The 19,890-nt window shown below is 42.6% G+C and overlaps 1 protein-coding gene across 8 annotated transcripts in view; it reads right to left on the reverse strand.

Annotated features, from left to right (window-relative positions):
* The window catches only part of CREBBP (CREB binding lysine acetyltransferase), a 191,714-nt gene that overhangs the window by 60,988 nt on the left and 110,836 nt on the right, over positions 1 to 19,890 (reverse strand). For 6 of the 8 annotated variants that reach the window (XM_073362774.2, XM_073362780.2, XM_073362777.2 and 3 more), the window contains exons 9-14: positions 19,663 to 19,780; positions 8,520 to 8,712; positions 8,274 to 8,327; positions 4,263 to 4,387; positions 3,400 to 3,588; positions 112 to 531 (exon numbers count right to left, since the gene is read on the reverse strand). In XM_073362774.2, the coding sequence (XP_073218875.1) occupies positions 112 to 531; positions 3,400 to 3,588; positions 4,263 to 4,387; positions 8,274 to 8,327; positions 8,520 to 8,712; positions 19,663 to 19,780 (1,099 nt within the window). The remainder of the gene's footprint in view (positions 1 to 111; positions 532 to 3,399; positions 3,589 to 4,262; positions 4,388 to 8,273; positions 8,328 to 8,519; positions 8,713 to 19,662; positions 19,781 to 19,890) is intronic. The other 2 variants (XM_073362776.2, XM_073362779.2) reach the window with 2 other exon arrangements.

Consider the following 19,890-nt stretch of genomic DNA (forward strand, 5'->3'; position numbering starts at 1 on the left):
AAGGATCCTGCAATCTGTAATTCTATGGCACAGTACTATACAGGGGAAAGTTCCTTGTTGAATGTTTAGGCTTCTGTTGCATTTGGACCAAATAAACCAGCTGATACTTACTGGAGTGCCAGGAGGTTGTGCCTGCACAGATGTTGGTTGTTGCTGAGATGGTTGTGGGGTTGGCACAGACTGGGGTTGTATTGGAGTCTGAGGTTGTGGTGTAACTTGAGCCTGTGCTGCAGTTTGTCCTGTAGGTGTACTCTGTGTCTGTGTTGCATTTGGAACAGAGCCAGGTGTTGGTGTAGGAGTCTGTCCTGAAGATGAGACTGGTGTGGATGGCTGAGTAGGTGCTGCTGGCTGAGGAGGAGTCATTCCAGGTGGGGTTTGGTGTTGGATAGGTGGCTTGCCAGCTGCATTGGATACAGGAGGTGCAGTCTGATGTAGAGGTGGCTGGGTCGCTGGTGGACATGATATCTGACCACTCTGTGGTCCTAGCATATTCATGGAGTTCGGAATAGCAGCACTGGGAACCTGCCCCTGCTATAAAGAGAGAGTTCTTAATGTATTCATGCTGCTCCAAAATTGAGTCATATTTACTTGGACATTATAAGAGCATTAAATGCCTTACAAGAGTAGCAGTTTAGATCACCATACATTTTTCATAATTTATTTATTTACAGCAACCGTGTTTATTATCTCAAATGCACAGGTTCTGACCACATAAAATCACCAATAATTTTCGATAGCTTTTTGCTCCTTTTATATTGTTCTGCTAGCATAAAGGAGATGGAACCCAGATAGCACTCCCCATAGGCAGCCATTCAAGAGCTAAGTTGTGCCATGGGCTGGGTAGGGGTAAGGATTCAGAGGACACAAAGTGGCTGAAAGCTCCCCACAACCTAGGCTGCACCTACTGAGCTACATTGCTCAGGAAGGCATCTCAGAATTCTTTCCCTTGTGTTTACTATACACAATACACTTGACCATGTAACAGTTTTTACCCTGACTTGACTATTTTGGATATTCAAAAAGGTTGTGGATCCACATTTCTGAGTCCAGCAACATTATAAAATTGAAATAGTATAATACAAATGACATGGTGCATGTGCATATGTTTTAAGGTCATATATTTTACTAAATGCTGCATCAGACAAACTAGAATGGGTGGAGGGAGAATCAGGGACAGCAGACCATATTAATACAGTAACTCCTCACTTAAAGTTGTCCCGGTTAACGTTGTTACTGTTACGTTACCGAAGGTTGTGAACTCAATCCTTGAGGGGGTCATTTAGGGATGTGGGGCAAAAATTGGGGATTGGTCCTGCTTTGAGCAGCTAGATGGACTAGATGACTTCCTGAGGTCCCTTCCAACCCTGATATTCTAGGAACTGATCTATGAATTAGGGAACATGCTCGTTTAAAGTTGTGAAATGCTCCCTTCTAACTCATTTGGCAGCCACCTGCTTTGTCCACTGCTTGCAGGAAGAGCAGCCGGTGGAGGCTTGGAACCAGAGTGGACCAGCAGCCCAGCTATCAGCTCCCCACTCCCCTAAGTTCCCTGTGCAACAGCTGCCCAGCAGGGTATCAATTGCCAGGAGTTCAGCTGTCCCTCCCGCCACTGCCCTGAGCTGCTCCTGCCCTTTGCCTTGGACCTGCTCCTCAAGACTCCTGCTTGCTGTATGGAGAGGAGGGGAAAAAGAGGGGGGCTAATGTCAGGGTGTCCCCCTCCCCCTGCACCCCGCTTACCCTATCTTCCATAGGGCAGGGGACACACACACAACGGGCAGCACCTGCAGCCCAGTCTCAGCTTGCTGATCTAATTAACAAGGCAGTGTACTTCTGACTTCACTCTCCATACTTAAAGGGGAAATGCGCACATCTCTCTCTCACACACACACACACATTGTGTGTCTCTGTCTGCCCTCCCTCATTTCCTGCTGTGAGAGAGTTAACCCTTGAGGACTCAGCCAATTGCTAGCTCACGAAAGCTTATAGTCTCTAAGGTGCCACAAGTACTCCTTTTCATTTAGCAGTAAGGCATTCCCTAGGAAATATCCCACCCTCTGACTCCTCAACCAAGCTTCTCAATCATCATCACTGTGTACCAGTATTAAATTGTTTGTTTAAAACGTGTGTGTGTGTGTGTGTGTGTGTGTGTACACAAAAATTTCCCTGGAACCTAACCCCCTCATTTACATTAACTGTTATAGGGAAATTGGATTCGCTTAACATTGTTTTATTTCAAGTCGCATTTTTCAGGAACATAACTACAATGTTAAGTGAGGAGTTACTGTATGCCTTCATCTGATTTCTATTTAAAACCTTCATACAAGTATTTTTAAGTATTTGTATAAATCTAAATAAATCAATAAAGAAATATGAATGAATTATAGGTAGTAAAATGTCAAGTGTTAAAATGCTTTTATATTGCCTTATAAATATTTTGTTGAGGGATACTGTTTTTCTATCCATCATGTATTCAAGACTTTCTCCAGGAGGGCAGATGTTTCTATTTTTTAAAAAGCCACATGCAGAAGTGTTCAGCTATTAAACAAATAATTTGACTGAACTACTGTAATAACATGGAAGACAACTGGTGATAGACAACAGCTTCCAATTCAGATGTAACTAGTTTAAAAACAAAAGAAACCCAAAAAACTAAGAGGGCTGCTTTGATTACATACTTTCTTGCAGTCCATAATTTAAAATAAATAGCTACTAAAGTCTGCATACAAAGAAAAAATAGGAGCATATGGATGACTCAGATACAATGGGGGAACACTGAAAATAGCTTAATCATGCATCATAAATTAACTTTTCCTGCTATTCCCCCCTAAAAGTCTCCATAAGATTATGTGAATTACAGAATTCACATCTGGGGGTGGTGGTGGGGATTTTTTTCCTAAACTAATACACCCAGAGTTTATGTAGCAGCTCATGGAAATACTTGGAATGCAGAAAGAGAAAGTGAAAGACAGGAGAGTCTCTGAGAAGCTGATTAAATTGGAGGGGTATAATGAACACTGGATATACAAATATAATGCAAACTATGCAAAGAAGTGAGATTTTAAAAGGAAATTAGACATGGGCAGTTCGTGAACTGCCGGCTGGTGGAGGCTAGCGCACAGCCCTGCCCCTTCCGCCTGAGGCCCCAGCCCTTCCGTGCCCCCTACCAGAGCCCCCCACTGCAGCTGCCAGCCGATGTCCCAGGCTAGAGCCCCCAGCCCCAGAGGGCAGGTGGCATGGCCCCGACCCCAGAGCACTGAGAGGGAGGGCAGCGCGGCCTGAACCAGGGAGATTGAAGTTGCGCTGAGTAGAAGCAGGAGGGGTGGGGGGTTGTTGGGGGCTGAGCGTGGCCGCCCATGAAATTAGATTAAGATAATCCATACTTCAGAAAATGAATTCTACCTGTGAAACGCCTGTCTGGGTTGTTGATTGACCCATGCCTACATTGTTCACATTCAGAGCTCCACTTGATGATGGGAACTGATTCTGAGGGAGGAACTGGCTTTGGGTAGGAGCCTGACCCATCATAGTACTGGAATGTGCTCCCATCATGTTTTGTGGCTGAGGCATTCGGGAAGGAGACATTGCCATCTAATATTTAAAAACAAAAATATCAGTTATTAAAGAAATTAATTGGGTAGAAATAAAGGAAAAACCAAACTGATAATTAGCCATAAGGTCTGAGAAAAAATACTGACCTCATAAATCAAAGGGAGTTTTGGACACATGTATGATGTCAGCATTGCCTCACAACATTCAATGAGCTACTCAAAGTGAAAAAAATACTAAAGCTATATTTAGAACGCTAAGTTCTTTGGGCTAATATAGAAAAGTAATATGCTGGAACTCTTAAAATATATTTTAATTTTCTGAAAAAAATGAAATCAAGTTTTTAAGTGGTACCAGGGATTTATACACTGGATGGCTACAGTACTTGGAAGCACCAAGCTTCTTTCTCCCAGAAGACACGAGTTACTGTTATACCTCTGATGTCCGCCTCCCACCCTAAGTATTTATGTTCTGTATGTCAAATTTAAACGTTGAAAACAAATAAACAAGTCAGTAAAAAAACTGTATGATAGCAAAGATGAAAGATAAATTTCCCTGAAGCTAATTAGCATGAAATTCAAATAGACGAGCAGACTCGTGAGTTTTCCACATTAATAGGAATATGTTTTTTCTCAAAGCATCTTTATTATAAAAACTGAGGAAATTCTTAAGTGGAATTAAACTATAAGAAGAACTTAAGGAAAGCAAATACAAACCGCTGGAACAGAGCTCATGTTGTTCATTTGTACAGGATGGTTCATTGGAGAAGCTGCACGGGGTCCCATGGGTGCCTGTGGCATCTGCACATTTCCTATGGACATGGGGTTAAACTGATTCATTCCTGCAAAATGCACCCCCAAAACAGCTCATTAGGAACAAGTCATCAAGCACTTACATGTACTACAGTTACCAGCCTACAGTATCATAATTCAAATCAGTTATGGTAAAAAGCATTACCCACACACACTGCCAGAGAGCAAGTGAGGTGTGTAATTCTATGCAATTGATTACAATTTTGCCTCAAGCTGTCAGAAGAGCAATAACCATTCTTCACATTAAAAAAGTCAACGTTGTTCCTTCCTGCAAAATGGTCACTAACAGAGACATGCTGGACAGGGACAAATGTTTAGGGAAAACCAACACTGAAACTTGTTTTAAACAACCGCTCAAGGGGCAAACAAATGGAGGTGATGCTCTTTAAAAGAAAAGTAGTACTATACTCAATACTTTTAGGAAAATTTGCAGGGGAGGGGTACATAAGACAGGAGTTGTATAAAAAGGGTGATCTCTTATTCAAGTTTTACTGTAAGTAATTCTCAAAGTAAATTATATAAAGGGCACACTGAAGGCAAGCACACTGCCCCAAATCAAAGTATAAACCAAAACAATACCACAACTAGCAACTACCAAAACAAAGGTAGCAGTTCCCTCTCCCCACCATCCTCCTCCTCAAAAATACACCCCACAAACCATGCATTGGTAAAGGCATACATTTATCATAGGCTCAATATTTACAGATATACATGTGCCTGTTCAAAGAACTTTTCTTTTCCTACCCAAAATAAATAAAATGTTAGATGTGTCATTAAACAGAGAGCGCCATATCATAGCTCCAAAGGGTTGCAATACAGGTTTCAGCTTACTAGATTCCATAACAAACATTAATTCATGAAGCAGATAACTTCTACTACTACTTAGGACTACTACTTAGGAAGATGAAACATCTCAACTTTCAGTACTTTTCAGGAAAAAGCAGCTGGAGCAAGGCTACTGCATTCCTCTAGCATTAACAAATTAATAATGAGAAAATTCCCAGTTTACAAGTATCTTCTGGGCCAACAGGATTATCTGACAAAGAAGCACTGAAAACGAAAATGGTTTAACACATTTCACACTGATAGATAAAATAAGTGAGGGTACTGCTGATTCCCTTCCTTTCTCACAGGTGCTAAATTACTCTCTAACCTGATTATCCCTGTTGTGGAGAAACTATTGGACACATCTTGTTAGCCCTTGAGATACCACTGTGATAAAGCCTGGTAAAGTGTGTGATGCTGGCAGACCAGATGCCAGCTCATGCCAAGGCCCCTAAGACTCACTGAACACTGACAAATGCACAGCTGGAAACCAGTCTGGCTTACCTGTGTTTTAGTATTTTTAAAATAGGTATTAGAATTTAAGAATGTGTTTGTGTTTAGACTTTGTGGAATGATTGTAGGATCCTGCATGTATTAATCCTACTTATATCTGTATCCCGTGTTACAAGTTAATGTTTATATATTTGCTTTGTTACTATGAAAGTGTTTGCTTAGACTTCAGAGTGGTAGCCGTGTTAGTCTTCATCAGCAAAAAGAATGAGTACTTATGGCACCTTAGAGACTAACCAATTTATTTGGGCATAAGCTTCCGTGGGCTAAAACCCACTTCATCGGATGCATGCAGTGGAAAATACAGTAGGAAGATTATATAACACACACACACACACACACACAGAGAACATGAAAAAATGGGTGTTGCTATACCAACTCTAACGAGACTAATTAATTAAGGTGGGCTATTATCAGCAGGAGAAAAAAAACTTTTGTAGTGATAATCAGGATGGCCCATTTCAAACAGTTGACAAGAAGGTGTGAGTAACAGTAGGGGGAAAAATTAGCATAGAGAAATAGTTTTTAGTTTGTGTAATGACTCATCTACTCCCAGTCTTTATTCAAGTCTAATTTAATGGTGTCCAGTTTGCAAATTAATTCCAGTTCTGCAGTTGCTCGTTGGAGTCTGTTTTTAAAGGTTTTTTTGTTGAAGAATTGCGACTTTTAGGTCTGTAACTGAGTGTCCAGGGAGGCTGAAGTGTTATCCGACTGGTTTTTGAATGTTCTAATTCTTGACGTCTGATTTGCGTCCACTTGTTCTTATGTGTAGAGTCTGTCCGGTTTGGCCAATGTACATGGCAGAGAGGCATTGCTGGCACATGATGGCATATATCACATTGGTAGATGTGCAGGTGAACGAGCCCTTGATGGTGTGGCTGATGTAATTAGGTCCTATGGTGGTGTCCCTTGAATAGATATGTGGACAGAGTTGGCAACGGACTTTGTTGCAAGGATAGGTTCCTGGGTTAGTGTTTTTGTTGTGTGATCCATTGGTGATCTTCCAGAAAACACCATTCTGGCCACTATGGATGTAGAAGCCCTTGACACCAACATTCCACACAAAGATGGATTACAAGCCATCAGGAACAGTATCCCCGATAATGTCACGGCAAACCTGGTGGCTGAACTTTGTGACTTTGTCCTCACCCACAACTATTTCACATTTGAGGAAAACATATACCTTCCAAGTCATTGGAACTGCTAGGCTATCCGCATGGCCCCACAGTATGTCAACATTTTTGTGGCTGACTTAGAACAATGCATTACATTTGTCATTACACAAACTAAAAACTATTTCCCCATGCTAATTTTTCCCCCTACTGTTACTCACACCTTCTTGTCAACTGTTTGAAATGGGCCATCCTGATTATCAGTATAAAAGTTTTTTTTCTCCTGCTGATAATAGCCCACCTTAATTGATTAGTCTCGTTAGAGTTGGTATAGCAACACCCATTTTTTCATGCTCTCTCTCTATCTATATATCTATCTCTTCTTACTGTATTTTCCACTGCATGCATCCGATGAAGTGGGTTTTGGCCCACGAAAGTTTATGCCCAAATAAATTGGTTAGTCTCTAAGGTGCCACAAGTACTCCTCGTTCTTTTTACTAAAACTGTAAATTCCCCACAGTCAGGGGAGAAGCATTACCAGGTGTGAAATCCTAGTTTACCACAAGAGGTGCTATCTTCTCCCCAACAAAAGAAGGTCTACAGACATCAGATGAGCCATTGTGAACAAAAGACTGTTGACTGCTTCCCCCACAAACCTGTGTCCCATCACAGCTTGAATGCTGGTGAAAGGGAATAAAGATACTTGTTAAGGAGACCCTAGTACCTTTTTGCTCTCTGGATTCTGAGGGCAAAGATTCCTAAATATGAGCAAGAGATCCCCAAGCTGCTAGGCTTGGGTTAGACCTAAAGGACGTAACAGCTTGCTTATTAACGAAGCTTCTATTACTTTTTTAACTTAAGATTGTATCTCATTTGTGTGTGTGTTTATCTGCTTTAATCTTATAAATAATTCATTTCTCCTCTTAGTTAATAAACCTTTTTGTTTGTTACAGGACTGGGTGGCTACAAGCTCTGTCTTTGGTATGAGATCTGAATACAACTGACTTGGGGTAAATGACTGATCCTTTGGGACAGCAAATAATCTGAATATTATTGTGATTTTTGGTGTAAAGTGACCATCTATCAAAAAGCCAAGCTTGCCTGGGTGGCAAGATAGAATGCAATACCTAGAGACTATCCATGACTCCATGGTAGGATTGTTACAGTGTGTTAGGAGTTGACAATTGATACTGGTTTGGTGAAATCTAATGATAGAATATACAACCAGTTTGGGGTTTTCATCCTGCTTCTTGACAGTCTGCCCTGAGGTCGACACTCATGGTTGTGAGTCACTCCTGACAGCATAACAAGTATAATGGTGAATACGAATAATAAAAGAAGGAGAGAGTCACACACACCCTTCCCCCTCAAGTTATAAACAATATGAAAGGAAAACAGAAGAAAAGCAACCTAGAGAAGCTATGTTTTGAATCAACAAAGCAATGTACAGAAGGAAAAAGTTAAATACCTTGAGAGACCTGCATACGACTCATAGGCACATTTGGCATGGACATAGGCCCATCTGTAACAGAATCAAAAGAATGGTCAAAGAAAAAAAAAATTTTTTTTAAATTAAGAAATAGTATACAATGACACTTCAGCCAACCACGATACTGCATAGCAGAAGTATTTAAATTCAATAAACGAAATGTAAAAAACTGTCCCACTCTCTTCTTCCATCTCCCCTGCCCCATCTCATCTAATCCATACTTACTGGAAGGTCTCAAGGGCTGTGCCTGGCCCATGGCAGCAGCCACCTGTGGGATACCAGGTGGCTGAGCCCCTGGGGTCTGTAAGGCTGGCTGGTTACCCAAGATCCCTTGTTTATGTAAACGAGACCTCCGTTTCTCTTCGAGCTCCTTTTGTATTTTATAGATTTTCTCTGCTAATAAATGATAGTATTCGTCCTATAAAGGAGAAAGATAATATTCAGTATTACAAAAAAATACAAAAATACAGAGGTAAAACTAATTCACCTGAATCGTGTGTCATTTACATTCTCTTGCAGATAAAGAGCTGCCTATTTGAAGAAGAATTACATTTCTTGTCACAACTGTTATATGGAGATGAGACTCCTTGTAATTCTTAAGTGGAGAGTAACAGTGAAGCTTTTGGAAAAAAACACAGGAAGGGAAGTTTACTTTACAGACTGACTGTCCATCTTGGCTGTCTTCCAAAGAATAGGCTTTTCTAAATCATCACGCATAAGTTTTTATGAAAGGGACTGTTGTAGGATGCCTGCTACTTTCTGGCAGAGAAATCAATATGAAGATACAATTTACTCTCCAGTGGGACATTTTTTATCCTTATTTATAAGTTGGTATTTTCTTAACACACCTAGCCACCAATCCAGAGTCAATAATGAAAGGAGCTGCTCACCTGCAGTTCTGCAGGAGAAAGGCAGGTGTTCTAAACTGGTAGCTTAGTCTGTTATGAAAAGATCAAGTTACAAGTAAAGAATAAAACTGCCTTTTTCATATACACAACTAATCTACCAATCCAGAGTCACTACTGTGAAGCATAAGACAGACATGGGAAGAGAGAGAATTTAAAGAACTAGTGAGAAACAGCAGCCTAGAGGATCAAACTGAACACTGCATCTGCAGATGAGGAAACATCCATTTTGTTAAGGGTGTCAAATGAGTCAACAAATGAACACATTACGACCCTGCTTGTAACATCAGATGATTCTGTGTTCCTTGCAGTCTATGCAGCCGTCATGCATCCGTGAACATAATGCTTATGGTTCCTGGAAAGATTTTTTGGGGGATTTTTTGCATGCTTATGATATGGTTGCTCTCACCTACTGTGAAATACTGCACTTCAGAGGTTCCATTTCTTTTTTTTCCGCTTAGTATTAAGAATGATTGACTAACTTGCAGAACTGCCTGTGTTCTGTGAAAACAAAACTAACACCCTGCACCTTTCTAGGGAACAGAGAAGAGCCTTCAGGCAAAAAGATGGAAGGGCTCTCATGATTCAACTAAAATAGAGATTTCATTTTTGCCATAAATTGTGATGTTATTCAAAGGCCCATCTTGTACCAACTGAAATGGTAACGTGGTTATTCGATGGGGATTATCCAAAATTAAGTGTGGATGACTGTCTTGAGTCTATGCCTCTCTGCGATGCCTTAGAGAATCTCTTCCACTTCATCAAGTAGGTTTCCCTGATCAAAGATTCCTTGCTTTCAACAGAATCTACTGTACTTCTTTCAGAGGAACAGCCGTGTTAGTCTGTATTCGCAAAAAGAAAAGGAGTACTTGTGGCACCTTAGAGACTAACCAATTTATTTGAGCATGAGCTTTCGTGAGCTACAGCTCACTTCATCAGATGTTTACCGTGGAAACTGCAGCAGACTTTATATACACACAGAAATCATGAAACAATACCTCCTCCCACCCCACTGTCCTGCTGGACAATGTATACCTTCAGATCAGCGGCACTGCTATGGGTACCCGCATGGCCCCACAGTATGCCAACATTTTTATGGCTGATTTAGAACAACGCTTCCTCAGCTCTCGTCCCCTAAAGCCCCTACTCTACTTGCGCTATATTGATGACATCTTCATCATCTGGACCCATGGAAAAGAAGCCCTTGACGAATTCCACCATGATTTCAACAATTTCCATCCCACCACCAACCTCAGCCTGGTCCAGTCCACACAAGAGATCCACTTCCTGGACACTACAGTGCTAATAAACAATGGCCACATAAACACCACCCTATACCGTAAACCTACTGACCGCTATTCCTACCTGCATGCCTCCAGCTTTCACCCTGACCACACCACACGATCCATCGTCTACAGCCAAGCTCTGCGATACAACCGCATTTGCTCCAACCCCTCAGACAGAGACAAACACCTACAAGATCTCTGTCAAGCTTTCTTACAACTACAATACCCACCTGCAGAAGTAAAGAAACAGATTGATAGAGCCAGAAGAGTTCCCAGAAGTTACCTACTACAGGACAGGCCTAACAAAGAAAATAACAGAACGCCACTAGCCGTCACCTTCAGCCCCCAACTAAAACCCCTCCAACGCATTATTAAGGATCTACAACCTATCCTAAAGGATGACCCAACACTCTCACAAGTCTTGGGAGACAGGCCAGTCCTTGCCTACAGACAGCCCCGCAACCTGAAGCAAATACTCACCAACAACCACATACCACACAACAGAACCACTAACCCAGGAACTTATCCTTGCAACAAAGCCCGTTGCCAATTGTGCCCACATATCTATTCAGGGGACACCATCACAGGGCCTAATAACATCAGCCACACTATCAGAGGCTCGTTCACCTGCACATCCACCAATGTGATCTATGCCATCATGTGCCAGCAATGCCCCTCTGCCATGTACATTGGTCAAACTGGACAGTCTCTACGTAAAAGAATAAATGGACACAAATCAGATGTCAAGAATTATAACATTCATAAACCAGTCGGAGAACACTTCAATCTCTCTGGTCACGCAATCACAGACATGAAGGTCGCTATCTTAAAACAAAAAAACTTCAAATCCAGACTCCAGCGAGAAACTGCTGAATTGGAATTCATTTGCAAATTGGATACTATTAATTTAGGCTTAAATAGAGACTGGGAGTGGCTAAGTCATTATGCAAGGTAGCCTGTTTCCTCTTGTTTTTTCCTACCCCCCCCCCCCCAGATGTTCTGGTTTAACTTGGATTTAAACCTGGAGAATGGTCAGTTTAGATGAGCTATTACCAGCAGGAGAGTGAGTTTGTGTGTGTATGGGGGTGGGGGGGATGTGAGAAAACCTTGATCTATGCAGGAAATAGCCCGACTTGATTATGTAAAGAGTTGTCACTTTGGATGGGCTAGCACCAGCAGGAGAGTGAATTTGTGTGGGGGGGTGGAGGGTGAGAAAACCTGGATTTGTGCTGGAAATGTCCCACCTGTTGATCACTTTAGATAAGCTATTACCAGCAGGACAGTGGGGTGGGAGGAGGTATTGTTTCATGATTTCTGTGTGTATATAAAGTCTGCTGCAGTTTCCACGGTAAACATCTGATGAAGTGAGCTGTAGCTCACGAAAGCTCATGCTCAAATAAATTGGTTAGTCTCTAAGGTGCCACAAGTACTCCTTTTCTTTTTACTGTACTTCTGTGCCCCAACAACCCAGATGCTAAGTGACGAGACTGAAAGATTTCTAATCCAGGTGCAAAATTCTGCCCTGATTCACAGAAAAGAAGTCTGGTAAACTGGGAAGCAAGTTTTCTGGTTCTGACATCAGTTCCAGGACACTGGGGAACTGAAACTGCCAGTGTGCAAGCTGGGGGCATTTAACAGCATGTTAGGCCTATCCTGACTTTCCAGATAGCCCTCACAATTACTGAGAATGGAGAGAATTCACAAAAACATTCTGGACTCCAATCCAGGAGAAAAGTGTCATTCAGAGATGATGGATCCTGCCCACCCTAGAACAGAACCAGACATTTCGCATTTTCATTGATGACAGAACTATCTAAAAGGGGTATGCCCTTTTACACAAAAGAGAATGCAGGAATGAATTCTTGAGAGCCTATTAGGGCTGCCGAGTGTACCTTCAGCTCAAAGTCTGCTAACTCATTATCCTCTCCCGGCAGACAGAGCGCCACAGGAGAATTTGGTGGTGAATGCTCAACTTCAAAACTCAAGACAGCTTCTTGTCAAGGCTGCTGAGCCATAAGTCCTCCATGCTGGTTAGTGTAATACAGAACTGTGGCTTGGGCAGGTTTAATTAAAGAGTAAGCTTTTTGGGGAAAAGACCATCTTTCTGCTTTATACTTTTTTACATTACCACAACACAATTAATGAATAAATAATAACTTGGAACTGGTAAGAGGGAGAAAGCCTCACAGGCTAGATGAATAATTCTTAGACTCATCTGATATGTATCATCGAGCCCTATGGAGCCCACAAGCCTTGAAGAGTGTCGTTATCAAGATGGACATGCCAGCCCATTCAAAAGATGGCTGAATATTACTACCGATATTATTGGTATTCAAGAAGCAGTGACTGGGGCCCCCCTGTTCTAGTCACAGTACAGAGTAAGATCACTCTTACATGAAAGAGCTTACATTCTAAATAGAGAAGACAAAAAGGGTGCAAGAAAGGGATATAACACATAAGCAGAGTGAACAGAGTATTGGTTTGCAGATATCCATATTAGCTTCATGATTTATTTTTAGGATTGTCGATTAATCGCAGTTAACTTGTGTAATTAACTCAAAAAATGAATTGCGATTTAAAAAAATTGATCGCGATTAATTGCACTCTTAAACAATAGAATACAAACTGAAATTATTTAAATATTTGTGATGTTTTTCTACATTTTCAAATATATTTCAATTAAAACACAGAATACAAAGTGTACAGTGCTCACTTTATATTTTTTATTACAAATATTTGCACTGTAAAAATGTTTAAAGAAATTGTATTTTTCAATTCACCTCATACAAGTACTGTAGTGCAATTTCTTTATCATGAAAGTGCAACTTACAAATGTATTTTTTTGTTCCATAACTGCACTTAAAAACAAAACAATGTAAAACTTTAGAGCCTACAAGTCCACTCAGTCCTACTTCTTGTTCAGCCAATTGCTAAGAGAAACAAGTTTGTTTACATTTACGGGAGATAAGGCTGCCCACTTCTTAATTACAATGTCACCTGAAAGTGAGAACAGGCATTCGCATGGCACTGTTGTAGCTGGCGTTGCAAGATATGTGTGTGCCAGATGCGCTAAAGATTCATATGCCTCTTCATGCTTCGGCCATCATTCCAGAGGACATGCTTCCATGCTGATGATGCTTGTTAAAAAAATAACGCGTTAATTAAATTTGTGACTGAACTCCTTGGGGGAGAATTGTATGTCTCCTGCTCTATTTTACCCACATTCTGCCATATATTTCATGTTATAGCTGTCTCGGATGATGACCCAGCACATGTTCATTTTAAGAACACTTTCACTGAAAATTTGAAAAAATGCAAAGAAGATACCAATGTGAAATTTCTAAAGATAGCTACAGCACTGGACCCAAGGTTTAAGACTCTGAAGTGCCTTCCAAAACCTGACAGGGATGAAGTGTGGAGCATGTTTTCAGAAGTCTTAAAAGAGCAACATTCTGATGCAGAAACTACAGAGCCCAAACCACCAAAAAAGAAAATCAACCTTCTACTGGTGGCATCTGACTCAGATGATGAAAATGAACATGCATTGGTCCTCACTGCTTTGGATTGTTATTGAGCAGAACCCGTCATCAGCATGGATGTATAACTCCTGGAATGGTGGTTGAAGCATCAGGGGACATATGAATCTTTAGCACATCTGACATGTAGTGGCTACAACAGTGCCATGCAAACACCTGTTCTCACTTTCAGGTGACATTGTAAACAAGAAGCAGGCAGCATTATCTCCTGCAAATGTAAATAAACTTGTTTGTCTGAGTGATTGGCTGAACAAAAAGTAGGACCGAGTGGACTTGTAGGCTCTAAAGTTTTATACTGTTTTATTTTTGAATGCAGGATTTTTTTGTACATAATTCTACATTTGTAAGTTCAACTTTCATGATAAAGAGACTGCTCTACAGTACTTGTACTAGGGAACTGAAAAATACTATTTCTTTTGTTGTTTACAGTGCAAACATTTGTAATACAAATAAAGTGAGCACTATACACTCTGTATTCTGTGTTGTAATTAAAATCAATATATTGGAAAATGTAGAAAACATCCAAAATATTTAAATAAATGGTATTCTATTATTGTTTAATAGCGCAATATTTTTTTTAAATCACAATTCATCACAATTAATTTTTTTAATCACTTGACAGCCCTATTTATTCTGTATATTTTAAAATTTTGGGTGCATTTTTGCTTATTTTATTTTTGTTATATATGTACACAGTCGCCAACTTCTCATGGCACTGGTGGGTGCTCACGCCCCCCCCCCATTCCAACCCCTTCCCCCAAAGTCCCCGCCCCCTCCCTGCCCCTATTGGACCCCTCCCCAAATCCCCACCCCGGCCCCGCCTCCTCCCCTGAGCACACCAAGTTCCCCCTCCTCCCTCCCAGATGTTTTGCAGCAGCAAGCACTGGGAGGGAGGGGCGAAAAGTGGGCACGCAGCGCACTCGCGGAGGTGGGGCGGGGGGGGTGTCGGTGCCTATGTATATGAAAGAGCATGTGAGAAGGGGAAAGGCAGAAAGGGATTAACTAGAAAGAGAAACAAAGGAAAGGGGGGAGGGGAAAAAGCATGAAAGGTACGTGAAGGGAGGATGAAAGGAAATGACTGAAGGAAGGAACTTGAGCAGTCAAGTCAGCCAGCAGAGGGAAAAGAATGCTTAGAGTCACTGTAAAATGCAGAGTGTGATCACATCAATATCAAAAAGTATGTTTAATCTGTTTCTGAACTTAGGCCTACAATCTTGAGTCTCAGGCTGGCTCTGCCCTGGCAGCTTCTCCTTTCCCAGCTCCATATGGAGGTGGGAGATGTGGGGCTACATGAGGTATAACACCCCCCAAAGGGCGTTAGGGGTCTTCAAGACACAGTTTGGGTACAGAGTGTACATGGAAGGGGAGCGGGTTGCATCAGTTTGCAAAGGAGGTAACAAGGAAACTCCCTGATAAGGATATTCCTCCACAGTCCTCCACAGCAGCAAGTTTTGACTCCTCTTGAGCTATCCATATGTCAGGATAAGGATGATATAATTTTTTGCAGACAGCCCTACACAGATCTCAGACACAGACTGACATACAATATCACCTAGATGCAAAAAGGTATGAGGCCCAACTGCCACAAGGAAGAATTATATGCTTCGCCAACATTGTGATCTCAGATAATACTCATGGTATGGAATCTGTCCTTTGGAGAGAGGACCTTAAAGGATTCTCCCGGGGCTCCAATTAACTCCGTCTCTCATGGGTTGAAAGTAAATCTTATAGTCTATGAGAAGTCACAGGGACTGGAAGATTTTCTGAATCGGCAAAAGCTTTTTTGATAAGCCAAACATCTAAATAAGGGTAGTCTTAAATATCTGAAGCAAACAGCCACCACAGGCAGAGATTTGTGGCTTTCTACAGAAATCAAAGTAACACAAACAATACTGCTGTGGGTAGTGGTAGTGGTTCCCCCAATCTTCCTTCCCTCTAAATCTGTAGATTCTTCCCAGGAGCTGGATGGACCGAGAAGGGGAAGTGGGCATCCTTCAAGTAGAGAACCTCAAATCAATCTTATGGACTTAAAGGTATAATAGAGACTAATGTCAACACATGGAACTTCAGTTTGTGGAATATTTTACCTCAGGTCCATTATGGGAGGTAGAATCATTTTGCTCTTTTGGGTATCAAAAAATAACTAGTGTAAAGCCCTTTTCCCCCCAATATGGGTGAGGGACCAACTCTATGATTCCAATTTGGAGAAGTAAGAAGAGTGCCCCATAGCACTTTCATTATAACAATTCCTGAAAAAGAATGTGTGGCAGAGAAGATGGGGGTCTAATGCCAGAGTGGAATAGGATGGCAAGATCTGTTCTTAGGACCCCACCACATTATTCTACTTCTGTTGTCCCGGAGTGGGATTGATGGTCCTCAAAGGAGAAAGGTAAAAATCCATAAGCAGGACTATAGAGAAGTCCATTTTTTTTTTTTACTGGAACTAAATGCAGCAGATGAACTCCCCAATGGGACCTCTGGTAAGAATGCTTGGACCACTACCTGAAAAAAAGAGTGTATCCGAGTCGACATCTGGCCCAAAGGTTGGGAAGAGATGAGTGGATTTCTTTTGTCTTATTGACAGAGTGTAGAGACTGTTAGGGGGCTTATTCTTTCACCCACTTACTTCCCTGGCTTTACTATATAGTCTGCAGTCAATCAGGTGTGTGGGTGGAGGAAATGGGAACAGGGAATAGGGGTGGGGAAACTGGAATCATGTTTTGCTAAAGGGGGAAATGGGAACAGGGACACAGGTAAGCCTCTGAGGTGTCAGAGCTGGGAAGGGGGACACTAAGGAAGGAAACTGGAATCATGCTTGCTGGAAGTTCACCCCAATAAACATCGAATTGTTTGGACCTTTGGACTTCGGGTATTGTTGCTCTCTGTTCGTGCAAGAAGGACCAGGGACTTAAGTGGGTGAAGGAATAAGCCCCCTAACACAGACCAAGAGATCTGAGGTTTGCCTGGGAATCCTTCGTCTTCTGTCTCTATACTAAAAGACATCAGGATTCTCAAATGGAAAGTCTTCCATTTGTGTCTGACCAGTGGCTCTTTAGCTAAGAGCATCACAATCCTGCCATCACACTGATCTGGCAGAAGCATTAAATGGATGTCCACAGTGTGTTTGGACACCATCTGCCACAAGACTTATACTGCATCTTGTTAGTGACTAGGATGTGGGCAGCCATGCCTAGTGGTTAGAGCAGGAGTCGGTAGCCGGGAATTGGAGCCCAGAATCACACCTGGAGTCAGAGGCCAGGCACCAGAACCAAGGGTCAGAGCCCATCAGAAGTCCGAGTACAGTGTACCTGAAGCGAGGCAAGGCTGGGACAAGGCAGGAAAAACACTGGGAACAAGCACGCACAAGAGCTACTGAAGCTGTGGGCAAATGCTCTGAGCAGCCAGTGCCCTTCTGCTGCTGGTGGTCTTAAGAGCATGTCTGTTGATGCCCTCAGCCAACTGGGTTGTTTGGATCCAGTGGCACTCAAACTGGCTAGTAACAGGTAACCAGGCTAACAGGTAACCAGACTAGCTGCAGGTCATCAGCAGGGAGCTGATCCAAGAAGTGCATCATTTCATCCCAGACAGGGAGCCCGTACTTTGCTATTACTGCCTGGAAGCTGGCAATCCTCACCTGGAGTGTGGTTGAGGAATATCACACACACACACACAGGTCATGTCCCAGGAGAACCAGCTGCTTAGCATCTTTCTTCTTAGGCATGGGCTTAGGGACTTCAGTCTGGTAAGATTTTTCATTGATGGTTACCATTGCTGGACACATTTATGCTGCTTTGGCAGGCTTGAAGAAGTGGCTTTCACCCCATGCCCAATATTGAAACCAGATGCTCAGTACCTCAGTCGACCAGACTTTGAACCGATAAAAATCTGGATAGTTGCCTCTAACTACTAGTGGTGGGGGAATTCAGAGAAAGTGAGGAAGACTGAGTACCAGTCCTTGTTATGACCTTCTTCCAGGCACCACAGATAAGTATTGGTAACTGATATCACAGCATCTTATGAAGCACACAGATTAAAGCTAGCTTTCTTAGCCACCTCAGCCATGATGGTGATTGAGTCAATGCTCCCGCAGAAATCCTAATAAGGCTGCAAACAGGGGAAGGGTAAGCAGCCTAACAGGGCTAGGATCCAGCAGAACGATGTCTTCAATGGCATGGACAGAGAAAAGCCTTTAAAAGTGTTCTTTAAAATTACTATTTACAAGTAAGAGAGATCAAACGAAAGGGGAAAGGAAGGACAAAGCCAGCCACGGAACCATCAAGGATGCTGGGCTGCGCACTCCAAGCACAATGCACTTTCAAGCAGTCAGAAGAAACTGAAGTGCAGTTGGGCCTACCGCCAAAAATTAAAGTAGGGGGAGTGATCCCAGCAGACATGGCTTGTGGAAGCTTCTGAACTAGTTTGCTAGAGGGAGACATCCAAAGAGCGAGGATCCATTTCCACAATTCTTGAAAGAAAATACTGGAACATTTTAGCACTACTTTGAGATATACAGGAAGTTCCTATGCACTTACATTTATTTAGAGCACTGGTTCTCAATCTTTTTGGGCTCAGAACCCATTTGTAAATGTTTATGGCCTGTCACAACCTAGTAAATAGTCTGCGGGTAGAGGTCCTGGGGCAGAGCCGTAAGTTGACATTTTAGCTGCTGGGGCAAGTAAGCATAGTTGTGCTCCCTACCAGAGGAGGAACATGGTGGTGGGGTCACATGATCCCGATTTTTTGGTTGCATCCCTACAACCCAGACAGGATCGGTGGCTCATTGAGATGAGTCAGGGGGTGGAGGTAGCACTTCCTCCCCAAGCCCTGCCGTATGGGGCTGGCCTAAGCCACCCCTGGGGCTTTGTTGTCCCACCCACCTCGCCCTGGTTATAACCATGCCCGTGGGTGGTTTTGGTAAGATCCTGCCCCCGGCGGGGGGAGGGGGCGGGGGGATTGAGTCCTGCCCAGAACTCACCCCACAAAGTGGTGGCTCCTATGCTGTGGGGCTGGCTGGGCTTGGCTCTCTGCTTGGGGTGTTGCAACCTTCAGGGTTGCGGTGCTGCTCAGGTTTGGCCCTGCCCCTTGACTGGACCAAACCTATGTGAGTGGAGCTGTCACCTGGCTCATGGGGTTGCAGCGCCACTCATTCAAATTTGGCCTACCTGGACTCCCATCATCATGATGGCTGGGACAAACCTGAGTGGTGCTGGGACCTCAGAGGTTGCAATGCCTGGCACAGGGAAGTGAGCCCAGCTAGCTCTGTGGGATAGGAGCCACAGGAGCTGTCACGTGACCCCTTGAAACATTCCGGCAACCTAATTTTGGGTCCCCACCCATAGGTTGAGAAACCCTGATTTAGTGGGCCTGCTTCCTCTCCGCAGATAGGAAGATACTCCCAGTAGTGATCTGGTTTGGTGGATGAATGGGGTATGACAATTGGGACTGCAAAAACCACCTACGCAGTTGAATTTGTTACGTTTTCTGCTACAAAACAAGGTAATATACACTGAAAGCACTGGGAGATTTTCTGCCATGTAGTGAAATGAAAAGAAAGGTTTTTAGCAGGTTTCATTGTACGTGTCAGTTTTAAAATATGAACAGTTCACTAAAGTGTAGTGAATGCCTGCAATGAGTAACATACCCTACTGTTAGCAGATTCATACATATCCCCTTCCACTTTCCTGGCATAAGCCACCAAGTTCTCCATGCGGCGATCCTTCAGTGCTGCTGGGTCAGGGGTGGGAAAGATGGCTTGGACACTACACGGAAAAAAATATATATAATCCATCTCTTTAAATGTACATTTAGAATTCTTTACAATTGTTAAAGTTTGTATACACATAACATATATTAACACTATTTAAGAGAG

Source organism: Lepidochelys kempii, chromosome 10, assembly GCF_965140285.1.
Source record: "Lepidochelys kempii isolate rLepKem1 chromosome 10, rLepKem1.hap1, whole genome shotgun sequence".
Classification (NCBI taxonomy): domain Eukaryota; kingdom Metazoa; phylum Chordata; order Testudines; family Cheloniidae; genus Lepidochelys; species Lepidochelys kempii.